At 50.8% G+C, this 21,210-nt stretch overlaps 1 protein-coding gene across 10 annotated transcripts in view; it reads right to left on the bottom strand.

The window, feature by feature from the left end:
* Nucleotides 1-21,210, bottom strand: part of PTPRT (protein tyrosine phosphatase, receptor type T) — a 1,160,479-nt gene that overhangs the window by 35,541 nt on the left and 1,103,728 nt on the right. For 5 of the 10 annotated variants that reach the window (XM_027558515.1, XM_027558516.1, XM_027558518.1 and 2 more), the window contains 7 exons: nucleotides 19,818-19,894; nucleotides 12,167-12,203; nucleotides 10,779-10,876; nucleotides 8,452-8,511; nucleotides 7,410-7,526; nucleotides 4,708-4,862; nucleotides 1,906-2,041 (listed from right to left, as the gene is read on the bottom strand). In XM_027558515.1, coding sequence (XP_027414316.1) covers nucleotides 1,906-2,041; nucleotides 4,708-4,862; nucleotides 7,410-7,526; nucleotides 8,452-8,511; nucleotides 10,779-10,876; nucleotides 12,167-12,203; nucleotides 19,818-19,894 — 680 coding nt within the window. The remainder of the gene's footprint in view (nucleotides 1-1,905; nucleotides 2,042-4,707; nucleotides 4,863-7,409; nucleotides 7,527-8,451; nucleotides 8,512-10,778; nucleotides 10,877-12,166; nucleotides 12,204-19,817; nucleotides 19,895-21,210) is intronic. The other 5 variants (XM_027558520.1, XM_027558522.1, XM_027558524.1 and 2 more) reach the window with 1 other exon arrangement.

Here is a 21,210-nt window from a genome sequence, read left to right as displayed (position 1 = left end):
TACCCTACGACCTAAAGGGCCAAGTAGCTGTGTTTCTTGGTAGCTCTCTGAGCTCTGCTGAGTTTTGCTCCCTGTGTAAGAGTGCCTGTGTAAAATTAGAAACTTCTGGAAAGGGGCTAATTGTGTCCAGCCCGTAGCCCACCCTTTCACCTCTCCCTGTTGAAGGCCGCTCACTGCAAATCCTCCAAGGTTCATGCAGAGGGCCTTTATTTCTGGCCCTGGGGAGCACGCCTGGGCTGTGCGTGCAGGGCAAGCCAGCAGACCTGAACAGTTCCTGCCCTGGGAAGGAGGCCTCAAGCAATGCCAGGTGGAGACTTGGGGGTGAACGCCTGCATTCCCTGTCTCTTGGGTGGGAGACCTGAAGAGTTGCTCCTCACCATCTCAGAGTTCCCCCGGCACGACTGGGCTCCAGCTGTCCACAGGGTCAAACAGCTTGTAAAATACTTCTGCAATGTTAACGAGCCCGTCTTTCACTTCCTCACTCGCTGACCCGGGAGCCTTGGGATCAGCCCCCAGCTAAACCACTGGCGCTCCACTTTTGGCCTCAGGCTCTGCTCGGGAAGCGCAGGTCACCCCCCTCTGCCAGCCCAGCTCTTTGCACCTGCTCCAATCTTCCTGGACACCATCCCCCTTCTCTACGCCTTCAAGGTCTCATTCCCTCGGGAGAGTCTGCTCCAAGCCCACCAGGCAGAAGCTGGTGCTTTTACTTCCAGGCCCCTAACAAACATTTGTTGAGTGACTCTTCTGTAGGACTCGGCCCATCTCTTCATATGAAATGTTTACCAGAGGCATCATGATGCTCTTATTAGAACGTCTGTCTCCTCTACCTGACAGCAAAGACCACGATGCATCTAACGCCAGGCAGCAGACTGCCTTCCACATGCATGAACCTCGGAACAGATAAAGCAGCCTCTTGGCTTTAGCAGCCTGCAGCCCGGCCTGTGGGAGCTGGCTCGGAGGCTGCAGCAGGGTCCTAGGGTCTAACAGCCTGTAAGTGAGGAGAATGCCTGCAGAGCCAGTGGTGACCGGCCAGGCCCAGGGCCGTGGGGGGAATTCTTCAGGCAGGCAGATGATGGATGCAGCTGTCTGCCCCAGCTGTGCTGCCTGGGCACCTCCAGCTGCATTAGAACCAGAAGATGGGGAGACCAGGGCTTCCAGGAGTGCGGCTCAGGGGAAAGCACGTGGGCCTTGGGGTCACCGGGTCCCAAGTCCTACCACTATGTGGCTATGTGAAGCTTTGGCGACACCATTTCTCAGTTTCTTCATCTATAAAATCGGGGTACTAGCAGGAGCTAAATAATACCCTGAATACAGAGGACCTGGGGTGATGCCTGGCACAAAGTAGGAGCTTGGCAATAAAGATGAACCCCTTCCCTGTCCCTCACATCTGGGACTCTCCATCTGGACCCCTGGAGGCCTGCCTCTCCCTTGTGGGCAGGGGTTGTGTGTTCTCTCTCTTGGAGTCCCTGGAGCCTGGCTCAGGAACTCACTGACTCTACCGACGGAGCCATTCTTGCACGGCCTCACACGATACTCAGCACACAGTAAGCGTTCAGTCAATCCCAGTCCTTTCCTTCTCGCTCTCCTCCTTCATCCAAGGCAGGGACTCTATTCAGAGAATGCCTGACACTTGCCATTCAGTCACTGCTTAGATGCCCTTGGAGATGGGGCCCCCAGCACCTCCCTCACTAGTGGGAGTCCTTGACCTGGGGGACCTCAGGCTGGCAGGGTTGTCCTAGCTTCTGTGATGGTCTCACCATAGCCAGCCATGTATCCAGCCCCTCCTGTTTCTCCCATGCCCAGGTCTCTTTCTGTAGGATGCCTCCAGCCCTGGCTCCTCCTTGGCCAGGGCTGTGGGTGGCCAGGGCTGTGGGTGACCAGGCCAGCCTCCGCCCCAGGACTCACCTCTGTCTGCACCAGGTTGACCCTCTGGGCCCGGAGCTCACGCACGCAGTTGAAGATGTCTACCACCCCTTCGTTCTCGGCCATGTCGAGCATGGTGTCGATGGCGATGAAGCAGCCGGTCCTTCCGGCTCCAGCACTGCAAGAGAGGACACGGGCCTGCGTTAGGGTCCCTGGGGTGGGGCCAGCTCTGTCCCTGAGGACCCTGCACACAGGCAGTATGCTGCACAGGTCAGACAGAATGCACTGTCTGGGATTCAGACAGAATCCCAGTGTTGGTGGGAGATCCTGAGCAAGTGACTAAACTGAGCCTCGGCTCTCTCTTTTGAACAAGCTGCCTGGTTTCTATGAGCCTTAGTTTTCTCACATGTAACACTCCTTCCTACGGGGTGCTTGGGAGAACTGATCTGTTCATTTCAGCTTCACACAGCAATTAAGCGCTTACTATTTGGGGTCAGACCCTTCGGATCAAATCCTGACTTGACCACTTACTAGCTGTGTGACCTTGAGTAAATGACTTAATCTCTCTGGGTTTCAATACCCTCATCCATAGAACGAGGCTGATAATAATAGCGTTAATAGCACAATCCATGTAAATTGCATGAAATTATGTTGATACAGCACAATACGTGCAAACTGCTTCACCCTGTACCTGGCTACACAGCCATTTCTCATAAACGGTTGCTACTTCTAGTCAACAAATATTTATTGAGCACTGGATGCTGGGCTCAGGAGCAGCGATGCAGAGATGAGTCAGACATGGTTCTTTCCCTGAAGGATTAATAGTCTGGGGAGGGGACAGCACGGAGAAGCAGAGAAGAGTAATATTTTTAAGTGCTTACTGAATGTCTGGAATTCTCTTAGGTACATAATGTATCACTCAGCGTGTGTTAGTTGCTCAGTCATGTCCGACTCTTTGCGACCCCGTGGACTGTAGCCCACCAGGCTCCTCTGTCCATGGAATTCTCCAGGCAAGTATACTGGAGTGGGTAGCCATTTCCTTCTCCAGGGGATCTTCCCAACCCAGGGATCGAACCTAGGTCTCCTGAACTGTAGGCAGAGTTTTTACCATCTGAGCCATCAGGGAAGCCCACAAAGTATATGTTGGCCAACCCATCTAATCTTCAGGACAGCCTCGGGACTGGGTACCACCCGGCTCAGGTGTGACAGGGTGGGTTGCTATGGAGACACAGACATGTGGCATCATGCAAGGAGGGCCTGATAAACACTTGCCACTGTCTCCCTCTCTTCCTTATGCCTGCTCTGGCTGCTCTCTGGGATATGGGACCTGTTCAGGCGCCCAGGTGTGTCTGACTCTTTGTCACCCCATGGACTGCAGCAAGCCAGGCTTCCCTGTCCTTCACCGTCTTCCGGAGCTTGCTCAAATTCATGTCCATTGAGTCAATGATGCCATCCAACCTTTGAGGGTGAACATTTTACTGCCCTTGGACTGTCATGAGATGTAAAGCAGAGAGATACGCAGAATGCTCAGAGTCTGAGGGTGATCAGTATCTTCAGTGGCCTCATCTGCGAAATGGGGTTTCTGACTCACGCTCTGCTGCTGTGATAAAGGCACACGGAGACCGCCTGAGAAAGGGGCTCTGAGACAGCTGTAGCCTGTGCGTCTCTCCTTGATCTGGCTCGAGACCTTGAGTGACGTGGGCACTGTCAGGGCAGAAGTAATCTGCATGCAGTTAAGAGCATGCAGGGTCTGTAAAGATGGACTGGGCCCAAGGTCACACTGGAAAAGAGCGGCGCTGGGAGAGAGGGAGTGGGCACGCTGGCCTTCAGGTCCAGACATCTGCCCTCCTCTGACTCCGGATGCCCTTGACACGACACTGCATCTCCATCCAGGAGGATTCTAAGACGTGCCTGTCATTCCCAATGTGACTTTCTGGGTCAGAGCTGAAAATATCCCTTTTCCATAATAAGGTAAAACCTGACACTGTCCATTTTCTCTCTATGAAGGATCCTGTAGGCCAGAAATTGATTTTTAAAATGACAGAAATGAAGAAAAGCATACTTCCAGGGGGCACCCCACCACCATACCAAGGAGCTGAAAGGGAGCATCTGGGGAAAAATGTTTAACACCCTGGTTCTGCCATTTCATACCTGTGTGACCCGAATGAAACATCTACCTTCTTAGTGCCTTGGTTTTCTCATCTGTGAAATGGGAATGATAACCACAGCCACCTCTTCAGGTTGGGTGAGAAGTAAATGAAGTGACGTGGATGAAGTGCGTGTGGAGCAGATGCTGTCAGTGCCAAGGCCGTGCCCTCAGGGCAACAGCAATAATGACAAGCTGCTACTGCTACTATTACTGTGGTTGTTTAGACCTCAGGACCCTGGTCTCATCAGAAAGGGCTGGACAGAGGGGACACAGGCAGGGTGCACTTAAAGCAAAGAATAAAGACCGCTGGAGCACCCCCTCGCCGAGACAGCAGAGAATAAAGGCCACTGGAGCACCCCTCGCCGAGACAGCAGAGAATAAAGGCCACTGGAGCGCCCCTCGCCGAGACAGCAGAGAATAAAGACCGCTGGAGCACCCCCTCGCCGAGACGGCAGAGAATAAAGGCCACTGGAGCGCCCCTCGCCGAGACAGCAGAGAATAAAGGCCACTGGAGCACCCCTCGCCGAGACAGCAGAGAATAAAGGCCACTGGAGCGCCCCTCGCCGAGACAGCAGAGAATAAAGGCCATTGGAGCACCCCTCGCCGAGACAGCAGAGAATAAAGGCCACTGGAGCGCCCCTCGCCGAGACAGCAGAGCGGCAGAGGCCCCCCTGCTTTGGGGGCCTTTCACTTACCTGCAGTGAACCACTATGGGCCCGGCTTCCGGGGGGTTGAGGAACTTGACCTGGCGGACGAAGCCCAGGAGGCCGGTGGCGTAGCAGGGGACGCCGTGGTCGGGCCAGCTGGTGAAGTGGAAGAGCCGGAGCTCCCGGATCTCGTGGTAGCCTTTCTGAGGAGAGAACGGGCCTCTGTTCCTCCAGCTGCTGCCCCCGTCCCCGCCCTACCCAGCACCCACGGCGAGCCCCGAGGCCACGAGCAGCCACATCCAGCCTCCCTGCTGTCCGGGAGAACAAGGCCCTCTGAGGGTTAATAAGTGTTGGAGGGATTCCGCATCTGCCACATCCGGGAACTTGGGGGTACATACAGTAAAACTGACCGCTCCGCGGCAGGACTTCTCAGAGCCTGAGCTGCGCTAACGTACGCGCTGAATTCCCAAGGGCTCTGATAACACCCACGCTGTTTGCCCACAGGACCCTCTTTTGATAAATGTTTATGGGACTTGTATTCAGCAGAACAGATTCAGAAAGATGGCAGCCTCTGACTCCAAGTTCAAGCTGTTTCCAGGGGAACACGAGGCCTTTCGGTGTCAGAGGACTGGTGTTCTTCAGTTCTCCAGTCTTGTCTACCACAGTCTCCGTGACTTTCAAAGTCAGAAAGGCAGACTTCTTCTGAACTAGATTCTTATTTGGGATGATAAAATGTGAAACAAAGCAAAGCAGAACTTCTCTGGCTGATGAGGACGGTGGGGCCTCATGCTCCCATCCTCCCCCTCCCCTCCCGCTTCAGGCTAAAGGGCGGTTCTCAACTAGTCCACAGACAAATGCCCCCCAACCGCCTTTCTCTACTTAGCTATCTCCTGCAGATAGTAGAGGCGCTGAATAGGAAGGGTGTTTGATTGTCATTTTTCCAAGATAGTCAGGGTGGGTTATCTGTGCCCAGCCTTGTGTTAGGCACTAGGAAGGTGGAAATAAAACCATAGTCCCTGTCCCTGGAACAGAGCATGGTGTAATGGGGGAGACAGGCCCCAAAGTGGACCTTTAATTCCATTAAAGTACAGAAAGGAGTGCGTAACCCCATTAGGGAGAGGAGAAATCAGAGAAGGCTTCCTGAAGGAGGGGGTGCCTGGCCTGAGTCTTGAAACATATTAACAGTGAAAATATATAGCTGATGTTTATGAAGCATCAACTATGTGCCTGTTACTCTTCTGATGAGTTCAATGTATTCATTCATTTAATCCTCATATCATCATCTCTATTTTAGGAATGAGGAAAGTGGGGCTAAAGCAAGGTTAAGGAATGTGTCCAAAGTTGCACAACCAGTAAGCTGTAAAGTTACAATCTAAAGCCTGGCTGTCTGGCTCCACAGTCCGTCCTTCTAATGTTATGATACACTGAGGCCTAAGCGATACACAGCGAAGAGATGGAGGGATTCCGAGGCAAAGCAGCAGCTGGGGCAAAGGCCCAGGGACAGGACTGAGCCTAGTACCTGAACAGAATCACAAACAGCCCAGAGCAGCTCCAGAGGAGAGTGGAAGACAGGCAATGATGGGCAGCAGGGCCTAGGGAATGGGAGGTGGGGCGGGGGTTTGATCCCGAAAGGCTTTTTATTCCACTTTAAGACCTCCAGACTTTATCCTAGAGGCACTGGGGAGCCATAGTCGGACCTCATCCCAGAGGCACTGGGGAGCCGTGGGAAGGATTCCCAGGTGGTAGCACAGAAGGGGAAGGGCATCACCAGATGGGCACCTGGGGAGGATCACGGCAGCTGCTACGTGGAGCATGGGTATGATTGGGTGAGTCAGGAGGCTGTGTAGAAGGCGCTGGTGCCCACCCAGATGCTCCTTCCTGGGCCACTGCACCATCCCCAGCTCCCTTGACCTTGGCTGTGAACAGCTCACAGTTACCCCTGCTTCACAGAGTTGCCCTCAGCTGTACAGGAGCCATGCCCCTTGGGAGCAGGCAACGGCAGCTGGCATTCAGTGACTAAGTGACTTGGTCACGTTTGCCCAGGACTGAGGGGTTTCCCAGGGTATGGGACTTTCAGTGCTTCAGCCAGGTGGTCCTGGGGCAAACCAGGATGATGGTTTACCCTCGTGGATATGCAGTGGAGTTAGGCTTAGAGTACAGTTCTCAAAGCATTGACATCCCAAGGCTTTTGCATCCGCAGTCCTGTGGCCACTTGGATCATCAATATTGGTGTTTTTATAAAATGGCAACTATGGTTTTGATAACTAAAATGATTCCAGACACTGGTGGGATGGAGTTGCCCCCAGTTGAGAAGCACATGTCAAGATTTTCTTTCCCCTCCAGACTCTGCATGAGTCTCCCCCTGCCTGGGATAATATTCCTCCTGCTCTTCCCTTGGCTGGCTCGTTCTCACCCTTCATTGTCTGCTTAAATGCCTTTGCCTTTGGGAAGCCCTCCCTGGTCACCTCATCCTCCCGTGGATTTGTGTTTCCCCCCTTGGCATGTTTCCTCTGTGACATTTATCACTACATGTCCTTATTCTATTCCTTAATCTAGTGAATTCCATTTGTCCTTCCTACTAGCGGTGAGATCCTTTGGAGCAGGGTCCACATCTATGCTGACTCCTGATCTCCCCCTGGTGCCCAGTACAGGATGGGGGCAGAACAGCCCCTTGGTCACCACGAGTCCTGAATGAGCAAACAAGCTGGCTGGCATGGGGGCAGGCTGTGCACAGCTGCAGGGCCGCTCACCTTCTGGACGGTGAAGGTGCGGATGACGTACTCCGCCAGGGGCTCTGTTTCGATCAGGGTGACTTTAATGTCTCCATAGACCTCCGTGTCATCGGGCCAGTAGCGCACGCACTTCACCTGCAGGAAAGGACAGGGACAGTACGAGTGAGTGGATGCCAAGTATGAGCGGCCGTCTCATCTGGCCTTCCCGTCATAATAAACTCAAGGGCAACCTCAGTGGACTTGCGGTCAAGGGGCTCCCAGCTGGCCAAGTGAAACTGTTAAGTTGCTCAGTCATGTCCGAGTCTTTGTGATCCCATGGACTGCAGCCTGCCAGGCTCCTCTATCCATAGGATTTTCCAGGCAAGAATACTGGAGTTGGTTGCCATGCCCTTCTCCAGGGGATCTTCCTGACCAGGGATCGAACCTGTCTCCTGCATTGCAGGCAGATTCCTTACCAACCGAGCCACCAGGGAGTCCCTCCCAGCTGGCCAGGGAGGGCTGGGGAGGGGCAAAATGCACAGGGACAGGCTGGCTACCGGAAGAGCCGGAGGTGTGGGGAATAAATGGGGTACCTTCCTTGGCAGAGTTCCTGGTACTTTTCAAACCCATGATCACACTAAGAGATCAACTAGGTCTGGGCGAGCCCTCCCCATGGTACAGGTGAGCATCACACTCAAACTGGGAGGTTTGGTGACTCGTCCAAAGTCACGTGGCCAGTTTTCTGCCCTTGGCAGAGCCCTCTTTCTGTGATAGGCTGGGGCAGCTGAGTAATATCAGCAGAGATGAAAATAAAAGGTGGGAATTAGTGCAGAGGTGGAAGCGGACGTGGCTGGGAGAGGGACGTTAACATGAGGTGGGGCTTGTGGGCCTTAAGGAGAAAGGCTCGTGGCTGGGCAAAGGAAGGCAGGTGCTGGGCTCTGAAGGAAGACATTTGCCACTGCTCTCTGCCCCGCACGTGGGTGCAGGCGCTGTGAACAAGCGACTCCCACACCTGGCTGCGAGTCACATGCCGCGGGAGGAGAAAGAGATGGTTTTCCCCTTAAAAGAACAAAAGTATTACCATTCCAGGGGACGCCGCGCGGCCCAGAGTGGCATTTCCCACAGTGTGTCCCGCTGGGTGCTGATAGGTGTTAGGTAAAAAAAAAAAAAAAAGAAACAAAAACAAACAAAAACAGGTTTTGTGGTCAAATGAGTTTGGGAAATGCTGGATTAAACAAAGTTAAATAGGCCGCTTTTGCTACAGGACTGCTCAGCTGCTTGAACGTGCTAACGCTAACATCTTTGCACTTTCTCCGAAAGGGGCGAAGAGTCCACAGCATTTCCCAAACGTATTTAACCATGGAACCCTCTGCTAGCTAAGCATCCTGCAGACGAGCAGCCCATGGAACCCACTTAGGGAAATGCTGGTTTAGTGCCACAGGGTGTGGAGGCAAATGGACGCACTGTTTGTTCTAACGCTGTGAAGCTGTGAGGCTTCCAGGAAGTCCTGAGACCTCCCTGAGCCTCAGCTTCCTGTGATGAAAACGGTAGCTAACACTGTCTAATGGCTTTTACCCTCTCTGGCCCTGCTGACTAAGTCTTCTATGAATGCTTTACACAGATTACTTTAATGACTGGTTACCATACTCTGATGAAGTAGATATCATTAGCCCTATTCGTTTTACAGATGAGGAATCGGAAGCAGAGGGAACCCAAGAAAATGGCTCAGGATCAACTGTCAGTAAGGGTGGGGGAGCCAGGACGCAAAGCCAGGCCATCTGAATAATGACCAGGAACATCGTCCCGGACGTCTGCTGGGAGGGTGAAGTGACACAATGCATATCCCGTGTCTGGCAGAGAACTCAGCTCCTTCTCGGAACTCCATGAAGAGAGGACTCTCCTGTCCCTTCCCCCAATCAAATCAGACTCATAATCAAGGGAATCTGTCTCCAGTGGGGACATCTGTAGAACAGGCTAGAATGTGCCCCCGAATTCTTAAATCCTGGGCTGGATGTGTGGTCCACAGTAGCTGCTCCCTGGGCCAGAGTCCCTGGGGAGCGGTCTTGATCATGACCTCTACAATGAGAGTCAATAGTCAAGAGACAGTGGCTAGGTTCTGTCTAAATGACTTTATGGCAGTTACTCCACCCTTTGGGGTCTGTTCCCTCATCTGTAAAACTGGGGAATGGACTCAATAAGAGTGGGCTCAAGAACAAAGTCTCTTCTGGCCCTAAACTCCTGTTAGGTCATGAGATGTCCACAGCTGTGAATTACGACTGACAGCCCAGATCCTCCCCCTGCCCATTATCTTGGAGGCTGGGACTCCTTTAATTTTACTGGATTATCTGGTTCTTTCCAAAACACAAACTTACCTGCGCACTCTTTATTTATTTATTTATTTTTTTGCGTACTCTTTAGTTAGCGCATGTGATAAGTAAAGAGTCCTCCTTAATTCTAGCGTCTGTGCACCCTGCCTTTAAACCCAGCAGCCCACCCACACCACATCAAGTAGATGAAAGCGAACTGGCAAGAGCAGTCCCATTTTTAAGCCCTAGGAGTCGCTAAGGACCACAGAGGAGAGAGTCAAGATGAACAGAATGAGAGACCAAGGTCTGGACCCTGAAGAATGTCAAAGCTTCGAGGAACAGAGGGTCAGATGCTGCTGAGAGACTGAGTGCCATGAGAAGAGGCATGAATGTGTCGACATGAAGGATGCTGGGGACACTGACGATGCTGGGATGGAGGAAACAGCTATTGGAGTGGGTGGAAGAGAACGAAAGTGAAGAAGCAGAACCTGTGTGTGGGTCTTCAGGGTTGGGCGGAAAAGCAGGGACAAGAGGAAGCAGTTTCGTTTGCCTGTTTTCCATTTTTAAGGGGGAAGGTACTCAGGATGTTTGCATGCAGAGGAAAATGATCTAGCAATGGGAAAGAATTACTTTCCGAGTGAGAGGGGAAGGATGAGAAATTTTTGAGTGGAATCTGTGATTCAGGGCACTGGGATTTATCATATGAGGCTGGGCCGTAAGAAAGAGCCAATAGTCTACCATTGAAGGTCAACAGAAACAGCCAGGTCCAGCCCAATAATAGAGGGGAAGAATGAGAAGATGGTTGTAGACATGAGTAGAATGCAGCTTTGCAGTGTGAAGATGAGAGTTCACATCTGATGGCTGTGATTTCCTCAGTCTACGAGATGATGGCATCAGCAGAGTGTGAGGGTGGGGAAAGGGGTGGGGGTGGGGTTTTAAGGGTAGAGACCTTTATTCCTCGAGTGTGAACAGGAGGGAGGGTTTCTCCCTCGTAGGGGCCATGAGGGTGAAATGCAAACGAGAGGTGCTTGGAACAGAGAGATGCTGGGCAGTGGCTCGCCAGCCAGCATCCTCTATCCAGGCACCCATGGGAGGGGCTTACCCTGCCCACTTCCACGAGGTTTGTGACCATGACGATGCTGGCCGAGTTCTCCTGCCAGATCATTCTCCAGAAGTCCTTTACAGTCTCCTGCATGGGACCTGCCAACAGAGAACGGGACAGGGTCAAAGGCTGAAACTGCCAGGAAACAGACAAGAGGCTTGTCCCTTGTGGCTGGTCAGTGAAGGCTCCGGATGGGTGAATAACAGTGAGGTCAGCCTTCCCTGTCGGACACCCAAGTAGTTGAAACTGGGGCATGAGAACAGCCGCGCTCCAACGTGCAGGGTCTGCATGTCCGCAGCTTCTCCTCTTCACTGTCCTCCTGCTCAGACTCCTCCCAGAGGCTCCACTTTCCCACCAACCCACCATCTTGTATTTGGGGTAAATAACATAGCTTAAGGGAATTTTCAAAAATTGGGCTCTAGATCCTCAGTGAGAAATGGGAAGGAAATTGAGGTGAGGGTGGGGTTAGAGGGCAGAAGAGCCACCAGGAGTCAGATGCTGAGAACACAAACGGAAGAGGTCCAATTCTCAGCTTGACAAATGCATCTGCCTGGAGCCTGGGCAGAAAGCAGGGCAAAAAAGAAAAAAGAAATGGGAGATAGGATCTGAGAGTCCAAAGCAATTTCCTTGGAAATTTCTCTTTTAATGTCCTGGGCCTTCATTGTTTTTAAAATTATAAGAGTAATACATCCTTTTGATACAAAATTTGGAATGCCATTTCTCTATATAAATATGTATGTATGTATTTATTATAAGAAGCATTCTACCTACTACATGTATTTCTCCATGCCCTTAAAAATTCTTACCATGAAATTTGTCATAGCTGCATAATTTTCCATAATATAGAAGTATCACAATTTAACTAATCTAACATTTGTTGGGTGCTGAAGATTTTTCACTTGTTTTCCTAGTAGATAACACTATGAAGGGTAGGTATCTTTATATATGTCATTGCCCACATATATAATCACCCACAGGATTTCCTCCCAGAACAGTTTGAGAGGGAGAGTAATTTTTAGATCTGATAACACCCTAGTAAGTTGCTTTCGAGGAGAGTTGGCATCCTGTCTCTTCCAGGTGTACAGCCATTGAGGAGATAAGGCACCATCAGCTCCAGTTGGGGATGGTGGGTATTGATGGCATGTGCCTGAGGTGTGCTTTTGGTCCAATCTCTCTTGACCATTTCCCAGTGACACCTCCCTCCTTTCTCCCTTACATCCTTCCCCCACTTCCACTGCTGAACCTGTCACCTCCTTCCTTCCCAAACAAACAAATGGGCAACCTAAAGGCCTCTGGAGCCTCTGCAGCCCTGCTCCTATATAACGTCTTGGCTGGTGGAAGCTTATTCCACTCCCCCCATGTAAGGCAAGGGCCCTTTCAGCTCTTACCTTGAGTTGCGATGTAGTGCCGAGGTCGATGGTACCCCTGGATGAGAAGAGAAAAGCACAGTGAAGGGCCTCTAGTCTAAGCTTGCGAATGGCCCAGTACTAACAGTTATCCTTTCCAAGGCTTGGTTTCCTTATAAACAAAATAAGGCTAGCATTAGACATTTCCCAGACAAGTGGTGAAGATTAAATATGCTAATGCACATAAAGCGCTGAGTCAACTGCTAAATGTTAGCTGTTCTTATGGTTCCTTGAGAGGGGCCCCAAACAGGCTTGCCTTGGAGCCATGGACTGGGAGCCAAGATTGGATGGGCATCAGTTGTGGCCAGGCACACCCAGAAAGAGGTGGAGAAGGAATTTTCAGGTTTCTGTGGGACATCACCCACCACCAAGCCTTTCCCGAGCCATGATTCCATGCAGAACACTGGGCAAGGCCCCAGAGGGCACCAGAGAGAAAACAACAATTGCACTGCTGACCCCTTGCATGAGTAACATTAGAAAAAGAGAGCTGGGAAGGCTGCCGCACTGCCTGTCTGCCACAGGGCTGGGCTTGGAACGGAGGCTCCTTTCACGGAGAGGGCCCCAGGTGGGTGTGACCCAGAGACTGACAAAGCCATTCTCTAATTCAGAGATATTTTCCTGTACATTTCAGGGTCTTCAGTAGACCCTGCTGGGCTCTGATGCGGGGTTACTCTGGTGCCTCATCAGCCTAATCATCGGGGAGAGGTTGAGGATGACTTTCTCTTCTGTCTGGGCATGGACTACATGGAGGGTCCCCTTTCTTGGTGCAGAGAGGAAATGTATCGTATGGGGTAGAAGTTCAAGTTTTGGAGACAGATCTGTATTTAATACATGACATTGAACATAATCAGTAATAACTGAATGACTAAATGAGTAAACAAATGAATGAATGGGTATGTCTAACAGATATAGATGCCAAATACGGAGCCTGTTGGTGGAAAGTTGTTGGAAAGTCCTGAAATTCTGCTTTTAATCTCAGGAGAACACAAGTCATAAAGTTTAATGAACAAATAAACTGTCAGTCCCAACCCAAGGCCAGTGTCATGGCTACAATAGTTGGATTAACCACCAGGAATCAATCCGCCCACCTAGACTCTTTGTATGAGTGGTCCTATCTTCTTAGGAAGGTTGTCAGCTTCTTGGGGACAAACACTGCCTCCTAAGTTTTAAAAAATTGTTCGTGGAGCCTAGTACAGTGTGAAACCCAGAGTGAATGCCCAATAAACAAGCTCTTGAGAGAGACCAACCAGGATGGCGGCATATAATTATTACAGAAATGCAAATCAACACCTCACACCAGTCAGAATGGTCTACACTTAAAAAAATCTACAAGTAACACATGCTAGAGAGGGTGTGGAGAAAAGGAAACAGTCCCACACTGTTGATGGGAATGTAAACTGGAGCAAGCCACTGTGGAGAACAGTATGGAGGTTCCTCAAAAAACTAAAAATAGAGTTGCCATATGATCCAGCAATCCCACACCTGGACACATATACAGACAAAGCTATAATTCAAAGAGACACATGTACCCTGTGTTCATAACAGCACTATTTACAATAGCCAAGACATGGAAACAATGTCTGTGGACAGATGAACGGATAAAAAAAATGGGGTATATTTAGACAATGGAATACCCCTTAGCCATACAAAAGAACAAAATAATGCCATTTGCAGCAACTTTGATGGATCTAGAGATTATCATACTAAGTGAAGTCAGTGAAGATTGCTGTCTTGTCTGGTTCTTTGCGACCCCATGGACTATACAGTCCGTGGAGTTCTCCAGGCCAGAATACTGGAGTGGGTAGCCATACCCTTCTCCAGGGGATCTTCCCAACCCAGGGATTGAACCCAGGTCTCCCTCGTTGCAGGCGGATTCTTTACCAGCTGAGCCACAAGGGAGGCCTGAAGTAAGTCAGAGAGAGACTAATACTATATGATGTCACGTATGTGGAATCCAAAATAGATACAAACCAACACATCTACAAGACAGAAACAGACTCATAGACACAGAGAACAGACCTGTAGTTGCCAAGGGGGAGGGCGTGCGGGAAGGATGGACTGGGAGAGTGGGATCAGCAGATGCAAACTTTTCTTTATGTATATAGAAACAACAAGGTCCTACTGTATAGGAGGCGCGAGTGGCAGAGAATCTGCCTGCCAGTGCGGGAGATGCAGGAGAGGCGGGTTTGATCCCTGGGTCAGGAAGACCCCCTGGAGGAGGAGATGGCACCCCACTCCACTATTCTTGGCTGGAAAATTCCATGGGCAGAGGAACCCGGCCGCTGCAGCCCATGGGGCACACATACACACTGTAGAACACAGGGAACTACATTCAATACCCTGTGACCAACTATAATGGAGAATAATATGAAAGAACATAAAGAGCTGTACAACTGAGTCACTGTGCTGTGCAGCGGAAATGAACATCAACGCAGTAACTTCAATAAAATAAATGGTTAAAACAGAAAGAAAAGCAGCATAGCATGGTGGTTATGTGCTGACTCTGAATTTAATAGCCTGGGTGTGAATCCTGGCTCTGTTCCTTACAGGCTGTGTGGTCTGGGGCAGGTTACTTAACCTCCTGGGCCTTAATTGATTTTTGCTGTTAAACGGGGATAACAGCGTTTACATTATAGCCTTGCGGTTAGGATTAAGTGAGTTAATAGATGGCCGTTACCATGTGTCAGGCAGTAGTCTAGAGTTTAACATATACGCCCTTGCTATTATTATTTTACTGTGTATCTGGAAAGCATTTATCGAGTGCCTACCACGATTCAAAGTCTGCGTTGGCCGTGAGGGATTCTGAGATCCTTCTGATCATTCTCTTCTCTCTGCTCTCCCTCCAGATGTAGTAACTGAGGCCCTCTCTGAGCCGTGAGAGGTGGGGAGGACAATCAGAGGCAGAGAGCTCTGTTCCTCCCAGTCAAGACCGCCCGTGCTCTTCAGGATCACAGGAGAAACAGATTCTGGGAGTTTTCCCAGAGTAAGTCTGGGACTAGAAAATAGTACCCTGGAGTGTGGAAAGACGGGGTCTCTCAAGTCCACGGTCTTCTGTCATCCCCACCATCATTCCTTCTTCCAGCCCTCGTCCTCCCTGATCTGGGCCAAGGCCTCACACTGGCCTCCCTGCCTCCTACCTTCCCGTCTGGTCCCACAGCCCGTCTGCTTCCTGCCAGGGTAAACGTCCCAATGCCCACCTGATTATTATTATTGTTATTATTTCTCCACTTAAGCCTGCAGTGGCTCCCTGCTGCCTATATAATAATGTCCAGGTGCTTTAGCGTGGGACTGATCACCTGTCTCCATCCTTGTCTCCAGACTCATTCCCAGCTGACCCTCTAGAGGCCCTTCCAGGTACCCTACGTCCCCAGCTTCCCACACTGCACTTCAAATGAATTCTCCTCCTGAGCTGTCCTGCAGGGCTTGGGAGATGCCCAATCAACACCCTTATAATGTATGTTACAGTAAGTTTTTTTTTTTTAATACTTTCTCTTTCTGGGCCATTGGATAGGCTACCCAGAGCTGGGTGCAGCTTTTTCAGCAAAGGATGGTTGTGGCATACATGCATGAACACATCTTTTGAGGTGAGCTTGGGGCACTCCTTTAATGCCCCGGTTGACAGACAAAAGGCAAAAGACAAAATGCATGGAATCTGGACGATTCCAATGCGCTTCCCTGGTGGCTCAGATGGTAAACAATCCGCCTGCAATGCAGGAGACCTGGGTTTGATCCCTGGGTCAGAAAAACCCCCTGGAGAAGGGAAAGGCTACGCACTCCAGTATTCTTGCCTGGAGAATTCCAAGGACAGAGGATCCCGGCGGGCCACAGTCCATGTGGTTGGCAAAAGGGTCGGACACGACTGAGCGACTAACACTCTCACTTCACTCACAACGCACTTCAACATCAATGGGATGGAATTCTGAGCAAGGCATTCACTTCAATTGTGGAGGTTCCATGACTTGGGTTCGCTATTTTGTTCGTTTGGTCACTCGGTCCTTCAATATTCAATCAACAGGTATTAACTGAGCATCTACTACTCGGTATAAGGCCCTAGAGATACAAAAGTGGACCAGATGAATATGGGCTCAGGTTCTAAGCAGCTTGTAGACGTCAACAAGTTGAGATAAGGGCCACTGAGGAAAAGATCTAGGGCTCTGGGGAGCCCCGCCGGGGAGTGGACTCAACTAAGGAGGCCAGAGAAGTGTTCTCTGTGAGCTCACTGCGGTTGAACGGACCTCTTAAGCCTGGTTTGCCCATCCCAACACCCCTGTGGTTCCCATTTCATCCCTGAAGCAATATTCTTAGCTTTCCTCCCACTCTCCCCACGCTTGCTGGCTGTCATGTTTCCATCCACAGGCCTTAGCGCTGGCCCTTCCCTGGGACTGCGTCAGCTGTGTCTGTCCCCACATAACCCAGGGGTTTGCTCTCCCCTCCCATCCAGGCTTCTGCTGGGACAGCAGTCACGTCCACTGACAGTCCATCCTGACACCTTTTTCGTTTTTTTTGGGGGGTGGGGGAGTGCTTTCTCTGCTTTACTTGTCTTCAGGGCACTTAACACCAAAGTCTTTGTTTATTTACATGCTTCCCGTCTGTTTGCCCGGTTGAATGAGAGCTCCAGCAGGGCAGGGCTGGCTCGTGGCTGTGTCCCCAGCGTGGAGAAGTCTGCCTTGGCCACCACCTTGATAAATGCATATGGAACGAACGCCTGCCTGCTGCGGGCCTGTCCACACGTGGCGCCCGAGTCCAGAGAGCCTCTCTGGCTCCTGGAACCCACATGGTCCCCTGAAAGAAAACATGCCAACGACCAGACTCTAGCAATTGGAGATAAAAGGAAACGGACTGCTCATTCGGGGCTCCTCCGGGCATCTGCCAAGAGCTGGTACAGAAACTTCCTAACCTTAAAAGAACTTTGAGTTCATTGAAGTCCCACCTACACAGCACACAGATCAATCGCAAACCTGCCTGGGCCTGCCTCCATCTGTCTGTGAGCAATGGGAAAGAGGTTTGCATCCAAAATGCATTTATCTCACTCTGTACTCATGCATCTGTTACTTACCGGGGACCCGGATATGATATTTATTTCCAGACTGGTAATTTATAACGGATTCAAGTGGCCAGTGCATCCTCGGGTGTGAGACAGGCCTGCCAGTGGGATGACACCGGAACTGTGGCGTCTGGAGGCCTAGGCAGGGCTGGCCCTTTCAGCTCATTATCCAGATGGAGTTGTTTTAATGCATCGTCAAGATCCAACTGGATAAATGATTCCAGCATGGGCAGTCAGCCCTTTGGAGGGCTGCATTTCTGGCTGGGTGGAAACTCGGGCCAAGGGGTGAGCCCGATAGCTACCTAGGGCGAATCCTGCCAGGCATCCCCATAGCGACCCCGGGAATCGTGACTCTGCTGGAGTATAGAGTAGGCCCACACCTGGGGCAGTCCCCCCAATCCTGAACTGCTAGCACTGTGCTGGAAGCCCATGCTTGGTGTCTTCTCTGTCCCTCCACTGACCCTCTGTTCCCTTCCATGACCTGCTCGTGACAGAGGCTGTGTCTATCTAGACCTCTACGGAAGCTCCAGACCCAGCTCCTGACCACACCCAGGCCCTTTGTTAGCCAGCGTCCAGGGCAGGGGGATCTAGGGACCACACCAGGCATTTCAGACAGAGGGAATTCAGTTCAGGGAGCTGGTTATACGGTGATGGTGGAGCTCAGATGCAAAACAGAGAACAGTGGGCCACCCAGAGATCGGCAATAGCAAGAGGCTGTGGCCATCCCTAGAACCAGCAGGTATAATGGGAGACGGAGAAGCCGCCAGAGCCCAGGAGCTGCGGCCACCTTGTTGAGGCTGGACCACCCTGGTGGTTCTGGTGGATGGAGCTGGAGCCACTGCTGGAGCTGCCACCCCAGGAAGCAAGAGAGGTGGAGAAATACGATGGCTTCTCCCTTCCTCTCACCCTCCTGTCTCCCACGGCACCTTCCTTAAAGGGGTCAGCTCTCTCTCCTCTCTGTAACCCACGCTTCCCCCCCACCGACCTCCCTCTGCCCACATACACACCAGCAATGCAAAGCAGAACGGGGAAAGACATGGAATATATCAGAGGGCAAAAGGTAAATGTCTAAGGTGAGGCTTAATGCATATTTGTTGAATCAGTGAATTATCTGGCCCAGCTTAGATTATGGGAAATTCTAAAGCCTGCCGCAGTACCGTATCGCTTGTCTATAAAAACACCTGGGAGTCAGAAGGGCCCGGATGAACTCTGAGCCTTTCGTCAAGGTTCCTGGGCCTCCCAGCTGAGGCCCTGGGAAGCCTGGCTTGCATCAGTGCTGCTGGGATGTCTCTCTGGCCCCAGTGACCACACTTCCCTTTTACAAACTCGCTCACTTCCATGTACACCTGTCTCGGCTCCTGTTGCATTTAGTCCCTCCATGTTCTCTGGAACACTGAAGCGGCCCCTTTCCTAATTGGGGGTCTTAATCCCAGACCCTCTTCTCTCTCATCTGCCTTAACCTCAGTAAAAGATAAGCCATCCCACAGCTCAGCTTTGAACTGGTCACATCCTTGATCAAACACTTTCCACAGCTTCCTCTTGCCTACAAAATAAAGTCCGACCTCCCATGTTTGATCACAAACCATCCATGATCCGGCGCCAACCTTATTTTTCTCCATTCTCATTACAGAGTCTCTGCTCCCCTCACACTCTGCTGTGCCATATCCTCTGCCACATCGCAGCTTGTGCAGTGCTTTGGCCAGAGGCCCATCTCCCCCGTCTTTGATTTTAAATTCTACCTGTGCTTAAAGCTTTGGTTCACATCTCACTTCGCATTCCTGACGGAAGGGTGACTTTCCCCTCCACCTCTGAATCCCTGAGGCATTTTATCTGAACTTATGACACCCACTTTCTGGTTTGCCCTGGAATTATTGATGTGCCCAGCTTATCTTCCCGCTAAGGTTTTAGAAGGTAGAGACCATGGCATTTTTAGCTTTCTGGTTCCCAAAGCATCCAACTCTGAAATTTTCATTACATAAATGGCTGTACCTTCAAATGAATGAATGAATAGGCAAACACACACACACACAAGAATTAATGGGACTTCCCTGAGGTATAGCAGTTAAGAATTCGTCTGTTAAAGCAGGGGACACAGGTTTGATATCTGGTCTGGGAACATTCCACATGCCATGGGCAAGCAAGTCCCTGCATCACAGCTACTGAAGCCTGTAAGCCCTAGAGCCTGGGCTCTGCAACAAGAGTCACTGCAGTGAGAACCCCCCGAACCACAGCTAGAGAGTAGCCCCTGCTTGCTGCATCTATAGAAAGCCTCTGCACAGCAACGAAGATCCAGTACAGCAAACAAATACATAAATAAAATTTTTTTAAAATTGAAGAATTAATGGGCGAATGAACAAGGCTGTCAGCCCTGGGCTCCACAGAGCAGACCACTCTAGCCAGCCTAAAAACGGGTACATCTTTAGATGGATAATCAACTTGGGTTACAAGAGTCACAGGGAGGAGCCAGACCCTGTGGACTTGCTCTAGGAGGGCCACTGTCTAGGGGACTGGCTGGCAGGGAGGGTCACAGATTTGAGTCTGCTGCAGCCCACCCAGAACCCAGCCCCCCAGCCCCGCGGAGAGCCTCACATCGATGTAGTTGGCGTTGATATAGTCGGAGTGTGGGTCTCCATCCAGCACCAGCAGTCTCACTCGAGAATGGTCGTCTGCAGAGAGAGCAGAAAACAAGGGGGTGAGTGATCCGAGGGCTTCGGGTAAGGAGCCAGCCCTGCCTGCTTTAGAGCTACCATCTATCTATCAGCACACACCAGGCATCATGCCAGTGACACACATTCTCCTGGAACCCCTGGCATCACCCTCAGTTATCATCCCCATTTATAGATGAGGAAGTTGAGGCTCAGGAAGATTACTCTGCCGTACAAAGGGCCTGTATATGCTCCTCTTTTTTCCCACCTGCCCTTCTGGTTCTGGTTTTGTCATTACTTACTAGGGAGAGTCACCTGCCTCTTTAAATCTTAGAGATTTTGTCATTAAAAGCAGGTAGAGATGCCTTCTGCAGAGGACAATGCAGGAAAGACCACATGAAAACACTCTGCAAGTGTCTCGGGAAGTGAGATCAGGATTAAAATGCTCCATTTTCATGCTTTCTTAAAACCAGCAAATGTATCTATTTTCTACGCGTGTACAAATGCTTTCCTTTTGCCTCTTGGAGTATTACTGCAAACAGATTGTCAGCCACATATTGTTATCAATACTATCATTCAAGTGAAGCTGACTAAGTCATTATAAAAGAGGTCATCAATAACTAAAAATCGTGTTACAGAGAATATCATTTTAAACACAATCTAGGCATAAACAAGATGTGCAGGCTTTAGTCAATGGCACGCTTACTTCAAATAACACCAAATAAAAATAATTAAGGAAAAAAAAAAAAAAACATTCTTCAGCAGAAGAATCAGGCTAATCCTTTACAGTCAATTCAAGTGAGCTCCGACACGCTAAAAGACACACAAACAGAACGTCCGGTTGGGTCTGGCGGGGGGAGAGGCTCAGCTTGCTGTCCCCATCACCGGGTTCACATCACCGAGTGTTGCTGCACCTACTGGCAGGGCTGGGGTCCCCAAAGGTGGACTGGGGAGCTCTGGGCACCCACAGGGTCTATGAAGTCAGGTCAGCTTATCCTGTGGGCCTTTTCCCGAACTTCGTAGTTTATAAGCATATCTGCTACTACAAACCGGAACCCCCAAGAACAGGGACACAGCGTGCTTTGCTCCCTGCTCTATCCTCTGCACAGGTACTCGATAAGGACTTGTACTCGATAAGGACTTGGTGAGCAGGTGAGTGGATTATCTCTCTGGACTCTCACAGCGACCTGGGAGAGAAGCAGGACGGATGCTGTTAACCTTTGTTACAAATGAGGAAACTGAGGCTCCCAAGGGCTGATGGGCCACATGGTCAGTGGATGGTGGAGCCTAGGAGAGTGAGGTTCTCTTAACTCTGAGCTCAGACACTCCTGATTCCC

Source organism: Bos indicus x Bos taurus, chromosome 13, assembly GCF_003369695.1.
Source record: "Bos indicus x Bos taurus breed Angus x Brahman F1 hybrid chromosome 13, Bos_hybrid_MaternalHap_v2.0, whole genome shotgun sequence".
NCBI lineage: Eukaryota > Metazoa > Chordata > Mammalia > Artiodactyla > Bovidae > Bos > Bos indicus x Bos taurus.
This window is presented reverse-complemented; position numbering and strand designations above follow the sequence as displayed.